This window comes from Patiria miniata, unplaced genomic scaffold, assembly GCF_015706575.1.
Source record: "Patiria miniata isolate m_02_andy unplaced genomic scaffold, ASM1570657v1 HiC_scaffold_24, whole genome shotgun sequence".
NCBI lineage: Eukaryota > Metazoa > Echinodermata > Asteroidea > Valvatida > Asterinidae > Patiria > Patiria miniata.
The window spans coordinates 21414095-21432499 of record NW_024037063.1 but is presented as its reverse complement, the minus strand read 5'-3'; the positions used below and the strand labels follow the sequence as shown (position 1 = coordinate 21432499).

The window sequence follows — 18405 nt, the reverse complement described above, 5'->3', positions numbered from 1 at the left end:
GGGGTGGCAATTAACATGTTCCTTGTCAATTTAATTGTTTGCAGAGTTGGTCAAACTTACACTAGTGACATCTCACAATTTATGTGATAGAGAGCACGAATCCTGAACACAATGCAGATAAAAAGTAGCTACATTTAGTTGAAAATACTTATCTGAAATGATTTTATTTAAAACAAAAATATAAACTGCTGCTTTAAACACCGAATTGACCTGAAATGATACAATCTTAGGATAAGTACAGCCTGATGTTGTAGTCTTACCAGTGTTCTTTATTGGCCAACAGACATAGGAACAACAGATGATATTGTTGATAAAAATATTACTGATTACATGATTTCAGAGAAGCACTTGGTGCTCATCAATTTCAAAAATTAATCTCTTTCAATTGCATTAAAAGTGAGGTCACAAATTAAATACTAAGAAACTGCTGAAAGACTAAATATTGGTCCAAAACTTAGTATGTTTCAAACGTATAGGTGTGGAAGTTTGGACTAGTCAAATTTCAGTTGGGATTGAGATACATGATGCAAAATGTCACTGGCGACATTATGTGCCCTGATATCTGTTATTCCATACAAACATTAATTTTACATGCCAAAAATACTCTAAAAAGTACTTAAGATTTATTTCTATTTGCTTTATATACAATGTAAATCGATAAAAAACCAAGAGAAAATACAATGCAAAAGTTATATTACATTCTGATTAAAAATATTGATCAAAATATAGGGTTCTCCTCTCAACAAGTACTATAAAAGTCGATGAATGATTATGAGACTCACTAATTCATCCATTATTCGTAGTCTAGTGAGTCCAATCTTTCGTATCTGATTCAAATCTTCAAATAGAACGGCAAATAGACTAGGTTCACTTTCACTCGATATTATGTCAAAGAAAGAAAATGACAGAAATGGAATCGAACCTGCGACTTCTAGAAAAACGGTTGTTCTATAAATTTAGGGTCCAAAGTGTGACATTTTTCCTGTCCCTGTTACCTTGGTACTTTGTAATTTGCCATTCAAGTATCATTAAGAATGACTTCACAAATGATTTTTTATTGTTGGGTACGTACGTGTAGTTAAACAAATCACAAAGTTTGATTTCAAAGTCTGAAAAATGTCAGGCCGGGATGTTAACGGGGCAGGAAAAAAGTGGAACCCAAATTTATAGGGCCTTTTTGTTTTGCGCAGATCGGATCGCGATCAGTGATCCAACGTGTCGATAGCTGCTCCGAATAACGTTTGAACGGATTCTGCCCATGAGGTGGGTTCGCAAGATCAAAGATAATGACTTGCACAGCGGAAGGCGAGAAAAAGTGGTATTATTTAGTAGATTTGGAGCATCAAATGAGCTTTTGTGACAATTTTTCTTCATAATTCTTTTAGAATGTCTTTTCGTGATTAAAAAGAGTACGACTAATTAACTTTTTCTGGAAATTATAGTTAGCTTATCATTAAAAAAGCCTTTCTACGTACAAAATCTTAAGCAGAGAAAATTTGTGTGCGGCTCAAGGATTCGATACGGGAGAGTAGTTCTCTTTGTTTTCGCACGGTCCTGGATCACATGATCTCGATCAGGATCCAGTAAGAAACAAACAGGCCACAGATTGACCTATACAGCGATCGGCTGTGGGACCCAAATACCAGTATCATCTCCCTTGGCCTGTTGGTCTCCTATAGAAGCGTTTCTTATCCACCCTTCCTGTATGGATACCTTTCTTGTGGCAGCGTATATCAACCAGTTTTAGGTTCTTCCTGGTGAAGAGGAGGTCGTAGAAGTACGGCACGTTGACCTCCTTCTGCGCTGGACAATTGCGAATGGCCTCCTCCAGACCTGGTATCACTGAGCGACTTTTCTCAATCCTAGGACAGAAAAAAACAAACAAGTGAGCATTAACAAGTGCATTTCAACGTTGTGAAACCTAACTTAAAAATCCATTTGTTACACAGACTAGAGAATCTTTGCTTCAGATTTCAAGTTATCAAATGTTATTTAGGAGCATGTCGGAAGAAAATCACAAGCTTGCTCTAGTTGGATACAAACCTTTGACCACCTCCTTACTTATGAAGGTGTCTTTACCATACAACCTAATCTTGCTTGTGTTAGGGGAGTATTCCACTTCTTATTTTAACTGGGTAGCCATTCAGTGGAATCCACTAGTCTCCCATGGGGCCCAGTAAAGAGAAGCCACAGTGAAGAAATTACATTTGCCGTCAAGGGCAAAAGTTTACTTTGGCCTGACTCACATGCGGTACCAATTTTCATTGGTATGTGCATGAGCTCGCAGCATCTTTGCAAGGGCGTTATTGAGTAAATTTACAAGGGTATGAGTGGTCTGTATTCATAATAATGGTGTGTACCGGTATTTCTAAGGTAATGTCAGCTACCTGAGCAGTAACGGTACATCGTCACGTCAGTGCAACAAGGTCGTAACTCGATTCTGCAACAAAGTCGTATTTCGCGCGAATACGCTCCGTGCAACAAGGTCGCATCTCGACGTCCATTGACTTTGCGTGTACATCTGGGTTATTTTAAGCGAGATACGACCTTTTGACATTCTGAAACTCGCGTTTTGGGTTTACGTCATTTTAGGAAATACGACCTTGTTGCACTGACGCGACGACATGTACACAGCTCCAGGCTTCCATTTCAGCACAAATCAATTAAATCAATTACATACTGTCTGAGAAGAATGCTTTTTATACATATACTGTTTTCTGTCTGAATTGTTACAAAGTGTCTTGCCCAAGGGCACATGCACCATAACCCGAGGCTGAACCCACAACCACGAGGCCACAGCACTCCACAACATACGAGGGAGCAATACATGTACTCAAAATGTGACAGAGACTTACACATGATCTAGATTCCAGGTGCTGAACAGGATCATGCTCTCCTTGTTGAGGTATGGGTTAATAGAGTGATGGTAGCAGCATTCAGTAGTGTCATAAGCCCCCTGACATGAGAACCATCCTAGGAGGTCGCACAGACGGGCCTCACAGTCTGCATTTCTCTTGAAATACACACCATGGTACTCTTTCTCTTTCAGCCCATCCTTCAGCGCTGTGATGACCCTAGCTCGTCGATCTAGAGCAGCTCTGGTGTAGTTTGTTGACTCATTCGCTAACATCTCTTTGGTCTAGGCAGTGAATTTGAAACAATAGATAACAACTTTTGCTTTAAACAAGCAATTTGCAACAGCTCTGATTCAAGCAAGCTTTATCAACAAATTAGATGCAAATGCGTGGAGCAACATGTACCGGTATTAAGCAAAGAAATTTTCTAAGGTTAAATACGGTTACAGGCCAACATGTTACACTATTTCTACAAACTTAACCACCTCATGACCCCCCCCCCCCCAACTCTTCAAAATCCAGCCACATGCTTCGTTGGAATCTGTTGGAGTGAGTACTGCACTAGTAAACTGATTATGCTTTACATGGGGTCAGGCATACCACCATAATCAGATCCAACAGTTTGGGTGCAGAGTTTACCATGTGGTGTTGGATTTTGCAAGAGTGAGGAAGGTTCCTGGTACACCACTGAATGTGTTAAGGTGTTAGTTTTAAGCTCGAAATTGCTACATGCACACACTATATCCCACTTAGTGACACAGAGAGTCATTTATTAGGGTTTATTTAGACTGATCTACAAAAGCAGTGAATTAAGAGGAGCTGTTTTGCCAAGTGAGTCAAAAAAAGGAAACCCAAATGGTGCCCCCCCCCCCCCCCCCCCGTTTTTTTAAGGAAGATCTGCAAGTAGCACTTTCCAGATCTAGGATAAAGAATCATTCAAATCACTCAAGTAGTTTTCCAGGAATTTTGAGCACAAACACCGTTTTTTAACCTTGTCCACGGATTACTATAAAGGTAGATGATATTTCAGCAAAACGAAAACTATTCAAATGTCAAAAGACACATCAGAACACTCTCATATAAACCATGATAACTGGCACTTATCATGACATTTATTTTAAAAACCTGCTGCTTCCAATGTTAAAATAAACATGGTTTAGGAGTTTATAGTCTTGCTCTGCCTTCTACATGGCTACCCCGGAGACTTATTGGATTATTCTGATATCATTTTCAGGATACGACATGGTTTCGTTTTACTGAAATATCATGTACCTGAAATATACATATCTATTTTAATTTTTTTTAGGCACACTGACCACAGCAACACAAACTAAGAAAGGAAAAGTTATCCACGTACCTTTGAAAAATAGCCTCGCACTCTCTCCTGGGCCTTGACAAACATCACATGGGACTTTGTTTTGAAGCGTTGGTCCATACCTGCGGCAGGTATCATAATACTACATCAACAAGGCCTTAAACTGAGTCAGCATCTTGCTTGTCTTTCCTGAGCTGAATCTACTTTTCCCCCAATGTCATCATCATCCGCCATATGGTTTTTATTTTTGGGTGGGCTTTTATCAAAAATGAATTTGGCTTACATTGTACAGGGGAAAAAACCGGAAAGGAGGCTGAAAATTCTGTGTCCAAATTCTAGGCAGCGCAACAGTTATACATGTATACGTACCGAGTACAGGCATACTATAAACTTTGTGTCCATGTCCATATCGCCTCCTATTTTGTTTTAGATCCAAATGCCACTTTATGAAGTGAACAATGTTTCTGTGTTTCATAAACAAAGAACTTCAATTCTTACTTGAGAACATGCAGAAAGTGGAGGGATATTTATGTCCAAGACAACAACTCCAACTCCACAACTCCACTTGTTTAAAGCATTGTATTTTGTACAACTAACTCTTAAACCTCTGAAAATCGCGCAACATCATTTAGATTGTACTGTCGGACTCTTAGTCATGGTCGCCAAACTCCACTTTGTAACAATCTCGAACCTTTGTATGCAGTTTCAATCATTTCATACCGGTAGGTTCTAAGGATGTGACTTTGCGTTAAATTATGTACCGGTAAACGTTTAGCAAATATTTTAATAACTGTTCAAACATTTAGCAATTTCACAAAGGCTGACGCCTGCCCATGTATGTCCGCAGACTGGCGTGATTGACATAATAAATCAACAATGATTGACAGCGGTCAGTCATTAAAAACATCAAAACTTAACGTGTACCTCAAATGTTATCAAGCACTGCGTTGCTTTCAGGTTTTGTAAATTAAATAGATTTAAAAACATTGTTAATGTCATCGGTATGTTTAACAGAAAATAAGATCATATGAACGTAGGAAGACCCTTTTTAAATTTTTTTGGTTTTGTTAAAACATTCTGAACAATTTGTAAATTAGGAAATGACATTGTGTGTAAACTTCGCATCCACAATCGGTTAAACTTAATTCCAGCAGTAAACTACTTCAATCCAGGCTAACTTATTCTATCTACCACACAATCTCTGCACTGACGACTGGTAGAACAGATTAAAATTGCACTTGCAATACAGATGTCGTAGTGTCATTTCCATCAAATTCGTTCAGCCTAATTTTAAAAATCAGATTTTACATGGAATAGATCATCAGAAAAATCTTACTTTTTGATAAAATTAAAATTGGAAAGTTTTATCCCTGCCTAGTGATATTTTAGAATGAAGTCTTGTGAATGTTTAAAAAGTGAGATTTTTGCAAGATTGCAGCCTATTTCAGTGACCAATGCTAAGAAAAAACCTACCTTGAAACCATTCAGGGTCTTCATCTCTTCTTTCAGCTGCTATGTTTCCTTGCTGTGAATAGACAAACTCCACTAAGGCCTGGCGGGTAGTGGACAGTTTCTCCTTAAGAAATGCTTCAATTTCGCTTGACAGGTTCCCCTGACTCAGTGCTGCGAGTGCGTCTTCGAGGCTCCTCTTAAACATGTCAAACCCTTGTAAAATAAAAGGTTTTGGATTTAGCTGATTCAAGAATGATAGTAATTTGATTCCTACATGTATAACAAGATGGAACTAGAAAAAATATACACAATAACACTGACCTGATACATCAAGTCATTTTCATCAGCCACTATTCAAGCCAATTTATACATCCCTATGGTAACTCTGAATGATGTATAACAAAGCTGAATGCCAAACGTCGTGGACAGAAAAGATGTGTCCAAAGTTTCTGGGATTTGTGGACAAAAAGAAGAGGAAGAAGGAACTTGTAGAAGAAAGAAAAAAAAATCAGAACAAAAAGAAGAGGCTTTTTTGCAAACTTGCTAAAAAGCCAAAATGTTTGCATTGACCATACAAAAGATATCCCCACTCTAAGAATGATTGCTTCCACAGGAATACGGGCTGGCCATCATTGGCCCTCTCCATGAAAACGTAGTGCGTATATATGCGCATAAATGACTAACCGTCCGAATTCATATTAGGCAAGTCGTTAGCGAGTCGAAGCCTGGAATAATTGTAAACAAGTATCACAGCGAGCACCCTACTAGTAAACATCAAAGGCCTGGACGGAGAAAACACAACTGTCTAAGGACGTCTCCTCAAATCTACTGATAACAGAGTAATGACATAAAGTCTGCATACCTCCAAGCCAGGATTGGCCTATTTCCACAAGAACCAGGCAGGTGTTGGTCTGTAAGGTTTGGAAATAGTCGTCATCTGTTATCAGAGTTCCATCCTCTTCAAGGTGAATTTGGGTGCCATCATAGGGTATCTGGGTTCAAAATGGAAAATTATAATTACTATAGGAAAATGTAGGTCTCAACCTAGACCCGTGAATGATACCGGTAACCTGCAGGGTACTAGCTCTGCAGCGTTCTGCAGAGCTAACAGGTACTCGACGGGCTCCTATCAATCTGCGTGTACAGCTGGTCGGGGTACCAGTGACCCAGGTGATCATTAAAAGTTGCAAACGTTCGGACCAGCCTCCATAATTCTCTTTGATATGTTGATTGGAATATTCACTGTATTCTTCACATGTATACTTAGTACTTAAAGGGAAAATACAACATTTGCAAACATCAAAAAATAAAACTACAAAATCATTTTGAAATACATGTACCTTGCTGCCCCAATTGACCATCGCACTTGTTTGCAATCGATTACACACCTATGAATGGGTACAAGCCAGCTAGATTGGTTCCCTGACCTTACAATTCCCCAATGTATGTAAACTGCTTTGTTTCTTCTTATATGGAGTCAGGGAACCAGACTACAGGAAAATGATTGTTTTTCTTGGTTTTTATAGCATTTTCGAACTCAAAACCTTAAAAAAGTCAGTGTAACTATATTTGCTATATATTTCCAACCCCCCAATTCCATCCATTTCTGAAAATTACAGCAAAAGCAAATGATGTATATTCCCTTTAATACAATGGGACAAATGACGTTCAGGTTGAAAATGTTGAACACGTCGAAGGGTTTTATTTCACATTTCTATGCGTGGCGTAGTTATTGACGCCACATTCACAGGTCTAGTCTCAACCCAATGTTAGGGAATAGGGACAGAAATGGGATTTTACAAAATTGGTTCTTGTGTTTGTGTGGAGGTCTAAATAACATTAAGGCAGTGGATATTTAGCTGGAGACGGCAAACCTATAGTAAACGTTAGCTTGCCGGATATGCACTGAACATGCGCAGTTACTGGTTTTTGTACTTAAAGACATTTTCCAGTGACAAATTTTAGTCTGGCTCCATGCCAACATTATCGTTGTAACTTTGTATTCACAAGATGGGAATCAGACCATTTTACAATTTCGGACTTTATTTCCCTTTTAAAAAAAATCCTCCAGAGCCATACTCTGCAATAAAATGTCTAGGACATTTTAAAATAATAAAAGAAGAATATTCTTATTTTTGGGGGATGGGGAAAAAAAACCTTAAAAATGTCGCCACCGGGGATCGAACCTGGATCTTCCCGCTCATGTGATCCGTTGCTTATCCACTAGGCCCTACACAACCGTTGGTGGTAATTTAATATATATAATTCAGCCCTATCTTAGAGAGTACAGCACCCTCTGTTGATAGGGATTACTGCCAGCAATATACATGATATATATCCACTATCTAAAATTAATATAGTCTTGTCATTTAGCCTTCGAGAAAGACTCTGCTAGGGTCGAAATGTCAGGCCACTAACTATTTTTTAAAATTAATATCCTGAGAACTCTTTTGATTGCCACAGTCACAGAAATGAACACATTCGGAGAACGCGGCGGCAGTGGCTATCGTTACGGCAGCCGTAACGCATTTCCCATTTTCTATCGTTACGGTAGACTGCAACTTTTATAAAAACATGAGAAGAAAATATAAAATTAAAAGGAAAAAAGTGAATTTGAACGTTATGAAATTCGGACTTTATTTCCCTTTAAAAAAAATCCTCCAAAGCCTCAGGTTAGAAAAGGAAAAAAATTCGAGTGCAAAACTGAGGTGCGAACCTGCAACCTCGCGGTGCAAAATCCTACCATCTATCGACTGAGCTGACGCACTACTCGCTAAAACGCGAGGAAAGAAATAATTATATACCTGCGTGCGTATCAAAAAAGTATCGTAGAGGGCGCTAAACAATGGCTGCCGTAACGATAGCCACTTCGTTTGGAGAAAGGGTTGCATAGATGCACTTAAAAAAAAAAGGAAAAAAAGAGACAAAACTTTTGGGTTCATTTTTAATGGAAAGTGGTACAAAAAATATGCCAACTGCGCGATGAAGCGCACATACATAATACATATACCGGTAGGAACAGTAGGCCTATAGCATGTATAGAAAGCATTTTCTTGACTCTCTAGGCCTAGAGATTTTGTACACAGCTGGTGTGACAGGTAATTCTGTCCCCCCCCCCCCCCCCTGGTAAAAGTGTCCCCCCGGACACATTTACCGGCTCGTGACCCGGTAAATGTGTCCGGGGGGACATTTTTACCTAGGTAAATTTGTCCCCCTCCAGGTAAAAATGTCCCCCTGCCCAACGGTGAAAGTGTCCCCCTGGTAATGTGTCCCCATACAGTAGTATGTACTGAGAGCGGCAGCGTCTCGCACGCGCCAGTACATGCTGCAAGATTTGAGGCAGTGATTATAACATGTGTACATATGCGTCTCCCTCTACAATGGAAATTCGTCCAATAGGAAATTTTGTTACGCGCTATGAGGGAACACAGACCAATCCAAGGAGACGTTGTATCATACTATCAATGAGACGAGGGCCATCGCCATGCATTGCCGCTGTGTTGAACTATCGCGGTAGAATCGCGATAGACTTCACTGTACTCCGAATCGAAACATTGTGTTCACGTATCATCTAATAGACTAAATTAAATATTTTTTATATTCATGAAGGGCAGACTAAAACTTAAGTCCAAAATGTATACCTTGTATTGTAGAGTGAATTCATCAAAACAATAACCTTCCGGGTTTCAAAAGAGGGGGATAAAAAAAACCCTGGGGGACAGAATTACCTGGGGGGGGGACAGAATTACCTGGAGAATACAGAACCAGAATTCCCTGGGGCACAATTGCATTGCAGAATAACCCGCCACTCGATCTATCCACCTCGTAGCTGGCTACGAGGTCACGGTTGATTGACCTCAATAAACATTCTCAGCGCTACTTGTATGTACTATGCGTCATGCTCCATTGCACTCCCACTTCGTGACCGCGTAGCCGCCAACAGGGTGGTTGGTTTGGACTTATTTTTTTTCAGCAACTCCCATTCCTGTTGTGTTGCTTCGTTCTCAAATAATGGACCCCCACTCAGTATCCGCGTTGCTGGCAATGGACTTGAATTGTTTCTTTTGCAGTGATTCCAACTTCGTAGCCAGTGATTTTAGAGGTGTATTTCCGAGTGGCGGGGTAAACGGGGGACAGAATTAGTCCGAGTAACTTGGACCCAACTTATCGCCTTTTTTAACATTTTGGACATGGTCTGGCGATAGTGGGGTCCAAGCTAATACCGCGACCTGGACAACATCATCCTGTCACTGTCCCAAAAACCAACATTTTCCAACAAAAAACATCAGATTTCACCTTCAAAATGGCCTCCAAATTACTAGATATGCCACCTGAAGTACAAGTAGACATAGATGATTAAGATGGGTGTACTTAAGTTTACTTACGATCCGGAAGAAAAGTGAAATTTTCCGTTCAATTCTGAAGACCCCCTCTGCCTAGGTTGTCGTTGTTGTGCTCACGTTCAAAACTGCATGATACGCTGTGTGTACGCGTTCCCAATTGGGTAATGGTGTCTGACCTCGACCTCATGCAAAGGTCGTGACGGCGCGCTTGCGCACAATGCACTGCATGCACGGCAGATTCCCCTGCGCCGCGCCGACGACTGTTTCCTGATGAAGAGTGCTAGCCAGCCATGCGCCTGGCTAGCCAGCGCGACTCCTAGGCGTACCGCGAACTTACACAGCACTCTTCATCAGAAAACAGTCGTCGGCGCGGCGCAGGGGAATCTGCTGTGCACAGGTGCATGCAGTGCATTGTGCGCAAGCGCACCGTCACGACCTTTGCATGAGGTCGAGGTCAGACGCCATTACCCAATTGGGAACGCGTACACACAGCGTATCATGCAGTTTTGAATATGAGCACAACAACGACAACCTAGGCAGAGGGGGTCTTCAGAATTGAACGGAAAATTTCACTTTTCTTCCAGATCGTAAGTAAACTTAAGTAATAACAACCATGGAGGAACCTACTCCTAGAACTATGAGGCTCCGCGTGAGCGGAGCTCACGCGGAGCCTCATAGTTCTAGGAGTAGGAGGAACCATCTTAATCATCGATGTCTACTTGTACTTCAGGTGGCATATTTATAGCCCGACTGCGTCTGGCCGTACAGTACTATCGCAAGCTCTGTAGTACGGCCAGACGCCCGATGCTTCCACAGAGACTGAATTTTGTTGGCCGCCGATGTAGCGATATTGCTACATCTTTCGATCGCGATTATCTTTTCATCCAGGACACAAATTTCCAAAGTTAAGGTTCGTAGTCGTAGAGCAACTCATACCTTTTCGAAAAAACGTTGTTTGGTCTCAATATTTTCATCCATCTGGCCACAAGACGAATTTCAGTCATCAGATTCCACAAATATCGTCCCCCATGCGATCCCTCATGCGATTTCAAAATGGCAGCCGCGCTGTAATATATGCAATATGCAGGCACGCCCGCACAAACTCATGAATATGCATAAACAGTCTGTGACGTAAGACCTCGTGTTTTTGGACGTGCGTGCGGCGCGCGGTGGGGCCGTACGTCCAAAAACACGAAGTCATACGTCACAAACTGTTTATGCATATTCATGAGTTTGTGCGGGCGCGCCTGCATATTGCATACATTACAGCGCGGCCGCCATTTTGAAATCGCATGGGGGATCGCATGGGGGACGATATTTGTGGAATCTGATGACTGAAATTCGTCTTGTGGCCAGATGGATGAAAATATTGAGACCAAACAACGTTTTTTCGAAAAGGTATGAGTTGCTCTATGACTACGAACCTTAACTTTGGAAATTTGTGTCCTGGATGAAAAGATAATCGCGATCGAAAGATGTAGCAAAATCGCTACATCGGCGGCCAACAAACTTCAGTCTCTGTGGAAGCATCGGGCGTCTGGCCGTACTACAGAGCTTGCGATAGTACTGTACGGCCAGACGCAGTCGGGCTAGCATATTTAGTGATTTGGAGGCCGTTTTGAAGGTGAAATCTGATGTTTTTTGTTGGAAAATGTTGGTTTTTGGGACAGTGACAGGATGATGTTGTCCAGGTCGCGGTATTAGCTTGGACCCCACTATCGCCAGACCATGTCCAAAATGTTAAAAAAGGCGATAAGTTGGGTCCAAGTTACTCGGACTAGGACAGAACTACCTTCCACACCGGCCGCTAATATGCCGAGTCTCCTTCTTTCGAACTGGACCGCGACCTGGCAATTGAAAACCAAAATCTCACCTTTAATTTATCACATCCTTTCAGTAACGCCTCTCTCAAAGTTCTGGCTACAATTCCAATTTTGTCTGGCCTCGAAACTCCTCTTACTTTCAGAGCTTTTGGGACTGACATCCTTCGTGAAAATCGTCCCTGGTGAAATGAAAGCGCAAATCGTGAACTCCGGAGGGCGCTATGCCATGCATGCGCATTGGGATACCGGGTCGCGCTACCGCAGGCTAGGTACAGGGTCAGACAACTCGACCGTTGAAACAACTCGACCGTTTGGGCGTTAAATGGAAAGACAAGTCGTCCGTTGAGACAAGTCGCCCGTTTGCAATTATTTTTTCAGGGAATATTCGTCATGTTAGGGTACATTGGGTTGAGGTTGCTTGACGGGATACTCCAATTATGCTTAGGTTTTACTTTTCCAAGCTGAGAGAGAGCATTTGGCGGTCGGGTACGGGATGGGAAGACGCCGAGTTTGTTTTTTTCCGTGGGGATTTTGTTGCCGTGTCCAGCCGGGGGTGGCGGGGTACGTGTTGGGGGCCGGGGAAGCCTGCTGGCTCGATCGGGCCAGGTTGATGGGGCTGGGGTTAGTGCGCTGAACGGGGTTGGCTTATTTTAGTTATCATGCCCCGGGAAAATGATGGCACTATGTTGGCACATGGAATGGGCGGACATTAAGAGACCGGGTAGGTTTCGGATGACTGCGTCGTCTCAACGGTCGAGTTGTCCCGAGTCGACTTGTCTCACTCCCCCGGTGTCTTTTTGCGAGGCAGCCCGTCCTTCAAAACCAGCAAATAACGAGCCTGACATTGCCTTAAACTTTACAGAAGACGTGCACGGGCGTCTAGATACTGGCCGGCCAGAGGGTGTCAACAAAATAATGGTGCTAGTCGGCAAAATAGAAAATAAAACATGGAGAGAGAAGGGGATGAAGAGGGAAGCAGAAAATGGAGAATGTAAATAATAAACACCGCTGCTCAAAAAAACCCCGCGAACCTAAATTCTGCAACCCATGGCAAAAGATTGCAAGCGTTCATCTGTCATGTCGACGATTCAAAATCATGCCGGATCAAGCTAAAGAGGGCAAATCTCGAAACAGATTCTAGTTTTTATGCGATGTTTGTGATATATCCAGCGGCGGGCGGAACGCTTTTCAAAGTGGGGAGCATCATCACCAAAAAGGGGCACTTGTTCAGAAAAAGGCGTTTTCCGTCGGTGTGAAAGAGGAATAATTGTGAAAGGCTATGTTTGTTCACATTGCAAGGAATACATGTTACCCGCAACAAAATTCACTAACAACACTGATATACACTTTTAAAAACGTCTGCGTAAAAATAAAAAAATCTTATTTCCCTTACTCGAAAACAATTCATATAATCTAGCTTTTCCTGAAATAGTCTCAACATAGCCGTATTGTTATCTAAGGTAATTTTTCACATGAGAGAGAACATTTTTTTTATCGTGAGAGGGGCACTAGTGTTGCTTTTGATGGTTCAGTGACCATTTTATTCGCGTGAGCACTACATCATTTTGTACAGGCCAGTTTTCCATCTTGAGAGTGGCACAGTTTTAATGTTGCGAGCGGGCACTAATTGCGCTTTCGAGGGGCAGTTTTCCATCTCGATAAAGTTATCGCGAGAGGAGCACTATTGTTTTTGATGGTCCGATGATTTCCCATCTAAAATTGTATTATTGCAAGAGGGGTGTTTGCGCTTTCGAGGGATAGTTTTCCATCTCGAGAAGGTTCACAATCTGTGAATGCGCGAGGGGTGTTTGTGTTTTAAGGGGCACTCTTACATTACAAGAGAGGACAGTTTTGTTTGCATATCGAGGCGGCCCAAGTATGATCGCGAGAGGGGCACTTTTAATTGGCCTGAATATATCAACTTTCCACCCCCACCTCCCTCAACACGAGCACATTTCATTCAAAACGTCAGGGGAAAGTCGTCAGGAAATGCCTCAGATTGCACCACAGAGTATCTAGAATCCAACATTTCTCAGGGCCCAATAGGCGCGGGCCCCGGACCAAACGCCTTCAGTGCTTCGCGCTCGCGTAGAAAGAGTTCCACTTTAGGTTTAAACATGGAGGTAAGATATACCTCCCAAAGTTACAGATCATGAGCAGGCCTGAACGTACCGCCTGAACAAGATATGTGCACACCTACTGATATGAGCGTCTACACGCAGTCAGTTTTGCGACCGTATTGTCCAAAACTTTTCAATATGATAGTGTCAATTTTTGACTATTTACTTACGAAGTTTAACTTATCCGACTGAAAAATATAATCCATGTATTCAAACGTTATAAAAATGATATCAACATAATTATTAAGTAATCATTCGTATAGTTGTGAAAGAAATTAGATTTGAGACAAAGGGTTCATTTTGGGCGGAAATTATCAACCGGGATATTTTCAGAGTTTGTTAATACAGCCCCGATACAAATAATCATCACCGAAGTCAATTCCTGCTGCCCATAATTAAAGTTCGCCCAAGTAACAACTCTGCAATGTTGTTACATATACACACAACAGCTTAATCAAATAACACATATTCTAAATCAATGGACAACTTCTTCACAGATAACCAAACTTGTAAATAATATCTGACACAATATTTGAGCGGTTCATTTTTAATGTTGACTGTTTTCTTCCTCTCTCTCAAACATAAAAAAAACACCACTTTCACCAAAATAACCTTTTTCAACATCGAATTTCTATTTATTTGGTATATATTACACATCATCACACTTAATAATTATAATTCTCAAACAGATGCACTGCAAACGCCACCCGGAAGGTATTTCTGCTATGTACATTTTGATACATAGAAATGGATTCCATGAATCAACTCAAGTGCAACAGACTTCAACATTTTCAAATATTTACATAAAATAATAAAAAAAATCCACGACACTTTTTTCGTTACCTTGAATTTAATTCTGAACTCCTATAGATATTTGTAAGATGGAATTTTTGCGTCAGGGTGATATAAATCAAATTAGGTTTTGCCCTTCACCGACGTATAAACACTGTATACTCAGTGTGTTACCTTCTGAGTGAAAGTAGGAAAAAAATCACTCGGGTGGGACTTGAACCCATGACCTCCTGCTTCTAGAGCAGATGTCTTACCACTCGACCACCGAGCTAACGGGATCGGTTGGCTGGTTTGAATCTGAGGTATACATCTTATAAGATAGTTGGGAGGTACACATCTTTATGATATGTAGGGGCGGATGTAGCTTTCAACAACAGGGGGGAGGGGGTATTGTGTTAACGAATTTCTGTGAAAATTTCAGATCAAATTTCCCTCTCTTGAAAGTATTTTTTTAAGGTTATTTTGAGAGGTGAAAACTGCACACTTCAAAACTTCATTAGGACATTCCTTCGTCTTCAGTCAAAAATTGGGAGGGTAAACATCATTGTCTTCGTTTTTTTTGTTGAAGAGTTGTGTTTTTAGCTTTTTTGGATGTTTGGTTTCGGTACCCTGTTTCTTTTTTTTATTTACATTTATATAAAAAGTATTTTGACTGCGCACTTCTGACACCATGGGAATAAAATGGGCTATGACATTTTAGCAGGAAATTTGAGTATGAAGCATAAATGGCATTTGAAAACAAAAAGGTAAACAAGTAGGAACTCCTGCAATTACAGGAATTACATTCATAACTCAATTTGTTTTCTTCAAATTTCAGCAAATTTTGACCATCCAGGTTTAAAACTCGGAGAAAAAAAATGTTATTTCATGTGAAGGTGATTTACTTCCCCATGTTTTGTCCAGTTATTCCAGTTGCTATGCAACTGTTGCTATGGTGATGTTGCTATGGCGCTGCTATCTCCTCGGTAACCACCTGGGCTCGTAGGAGGAGGTTGTATCTCTCAAGCACGTCTCCCTTCAAGTTGAAGATAACACTGGCTTCTATGACCATGTTGGGCTGCAAAAATAGAAACCCCAACAATACCTTTCTTTTAAATATATTCAATATCATATCCTTTATCTCGCTGGGCCTACAAACCAGCCTACTTAATAATAATATTCAGGGATCTAATCATCCGAACTTGCAGCTGAGAAGCTTAATTGCGGAATACATGGCTACAACATGCAGAGATGCCACAGGGTCTGCTTGAAAAAACCTGAACTTTATTTTTGTGTGAAAAAGCCACTCGCACACAAAGTCCCCGTTGTCATCTTCCTCTTGTAGCCAAGCCCAGTTCCATTTATTTATTCATTTTGCTTCTATGGCCTTTAAGCTGTCAGTTCGTTCAATCACTGTGAAGTTTCCCATAGTCCTATTATTTATTCTGCCTACCCAAATTTTCAACGTTTATTCGACACGAAACATCCACGATTCCACAACACTGTCAGTGCAATATTTTTGATTCCAAAAAGGTATCTAAATATTTCTTACTGTCGGTGTACATGACCTTTGCACTACGCGATGCGTACGCGGTTGGTACCCGGCATTTCTTTTATTCACATATATCACTGCGATCAGAAACTACCAATAACTGAAATTGTAGACTTGATTTCTTGCATATATGTGACCCGCTCCGCAAAAATGAGTCTGTTGTGGCAAAACTGACATTTTGAGTTAACTACATTAATAAATGGGAATGAAATAAGCTTTCATTTGGTATATCATGGACCCCTCTAGGACATTTGGTTGCATTGTTGTGCTTGTTTCATTCTGTAAAGTTTTTGCAAAGCTAGAAGTGTCTCAATGGAGAAAAAGGGCTTTGAAAAATGACGAAAACACTGTAACTAACCAAGAAAAGCACCAAAGATTCATAATTTTTTTCTTTTTCTTACAATATTTACATTTTTGTGTAAGATATTTGAACTAAAACTACCAAACAACCAAAATAAAACAAAAACAAAACTTTCCAAATTTTGAGCAAATTTTTACTGTTTCCATTTCAAAATGGCAAAAGCTTGAATTCAAATTATGCGACATCTGACTCATTTTTGCAGAGCGGGTCACATATGGTGTATAGTTGGGTTCCAGCAAAATTTCGAGCTTTACATAAGTCTGTGGACAAACATTGATATGCTCAGTATGGTGAGATAACTCTCTAGTAATGTTATTTATTGTTACTTTACTCACATCATGTCCTTTGGGTGGTGCCCAGGTGATATTGACTGGTCTAGTCATGCCGGCTTCTACCATGCCACGTTGGGTGTCCACGCTGAAACCCTTAGGTGTCACCATGTTCAGGTTATCAAAGAAGAACTCACCGTTCTATCCAATGAGAGGTTCAAGCCGGGCATGGAAAAGATGAAAAAAGCAAGTGAAGTTAACAAGCTGAATGAGGATATGTAATCGTTGAATAATTGATCTATGATCATTGATTTATTTGATCAATCAATAATGGCTTATTAAATAAGACAATGCGTTTTTTGTGACACTATGCAAAATTGAATTTTCATTACAACCTTGTTGCTTAGAAAAAACCTTCAAAACGATTACTGAGGCCTCACAAATGGGTAAAAAGCAACCCCTAAAAATTAACGATGAAATGGATGAACTAAAAATGGAACTCGTAAAAAAAACCTCAAAAAGGCACATGTTTATAAACTCAATGCAATATTGTAACCGGTTTTAGCCAACAATTTCTAAAGCTGCCTTCCTGTCGAGCTAGCAGCAACAAAGAACAGTCGGCAACTGACTTTTCAGGATCAAGCTGCGCCCGAACTACGATCGTCAACAACATCCCACTTGCCGATTTTTGTTTTGCGACCAGATATTAAGACGATCGTCATCAGTTGACGCTAAAAGTAAATAAACAGTCGAAAGAGTACAAAAATTCAGACATAACGTGTTCCTGACAGGCAGGAATCAATCGCAGTCGACCTGTGTGAAGTTACGACACATCTGGATCATCTAATTTTATTGGGAATCGTCGTCGCGTCGTGCGTGACGTGAGCATGGTTGCGATGATTTTGTGTCGAGATGCCGCTCGTTCCACGATAATCACATGAACCAATCGCAGTCGACCTGTTTGAAGTTACGATGTGTGTGCGCATCCGGATCATCGTTGTCGCGTCGTGCGTGACGTGAGCATGGTTGCGATTATTTTGTGTCGAGATGCCGCTCGTTCCACGATAATCACACGATATTTCAATCTGTGACTTGAGCATTACATTTCTGCTTTGATGCCGACAGTTCCGATCTGAGGCCGGCTTAAGGAAAGAAGACGACCAAGTGGAACTAAGAAATAAGATACAGACCTTCTTCTGGCTGACGGCCATGGTGCGTATGCATCCCACTTGTAGCTGTCTGGTCGCTGCGATGGTCTGGTCTTCCTTGCCCAAGGCACGGAAGGATAGAAGTAATGGAATCGCAGGAGGGAGAGCCTTAGGGTCTGTGACATGAGGTAAAACATTTCAACTAAATTAAATACAGGAATGATGTCAATTTGAATTGAAATCATTTATAGGTTTTCCCGGATTATATTAATAAGCAGCCAATTTGTATGTACAGTGAAATCTCAATAAGTCAAAACTCAGAAAATGGGCTCAAATTTTGAGTTAAGCAGAGTTTTGAGTTAGGAAATTTTCTTTTCAACAATTGACAGGAATAAG

General features: G+C 40.9%; 2 protein-coding genes and 1 non-coding gene across 3 annotated transcripts in view; all 3 read right to left on the bottom strand.

The window, feature by feature from the left end:
• Positions 1-836: 836 nt before the first annotated feature.
• Positions 837-11995, bottom strand: LOC119731603 (DNA fragmentation factor subunit beta-like). The gene is made up of 6 exons (XM_038204799.1): positions 11839-11995; positions 6485-6614; positions 5644-5835; positions 4213-4292; positions 2856-3139; positions 837-1862 (listed from the first exon to the last, which is right to left on the bottom strand). The coding sequence occupies exons 1-6, from the start codon at positions 11947-11949 to the stop codon at positions 1649-1651; spliced, it is 1011 nt and encodes a 336-aa protein (XP_038060727.1). The 5' UTR covers positions 11950-11995; the 3' UTR covers positions 837-1648.
• Positions 11996-14899: 2904 nt separating this feature from the next.
• Positions 14900-14971, bottom strand: Trnal-uag. The gene has a single exon. It is a non-coding gene; the product is annotated as a tRNA-Leu (tRNA).
• LOC119731543 (cilia- and flagella-associated protein 74-like) overlaps positions 14941-18405 on the bottom strand; it is a 42186-nt gene continuing 38721 nt past the window's right edge. Inside the window, exons 33-35 of the mRNA XM_038204713.1 lie at positions 18052-18185; positions 16928-17062; positions 14941-15757 (exon numbers count right to left, since the gene is read on the bottom strand). Coding sequence (XP_038060641.1) covers positions 15644-15757; positions 16928-17062; positions 18052-18185 — 383 coding nt within the window. The 3' untranslated portion in view covers positions 14941-15643. The remainder of the gene's footprint in view (positions 15758-16927; positions 17063-18051; positions 18186-18405) is intronic.

Bases quoted from the DNA above. Each gene is read 5' to 3' on its own strand.
- LOC119731603 (XM_038204799.1), bottom strand. From the start codon at position 11,949: ATGTCAGTCCCAAAAGCTCTGAAAGTAAGAGGAGTTTCGAGGCCAGAC. The intron at 4,293-5,643 runs GTAGGTTTTTTC...TACCTGCCGCAG, and splicing joins AGACCCTGAATGGTTTCAAG to GTATGGACCAACGCTTCAAA. The intron at 3,140-4,212 runs GTACGTGGATAA...TTCACTGCCTAG, and splicing joins TGCGAGGCTATTTTTCAAAG to ACCAAAGAGATGTTAGCGAA.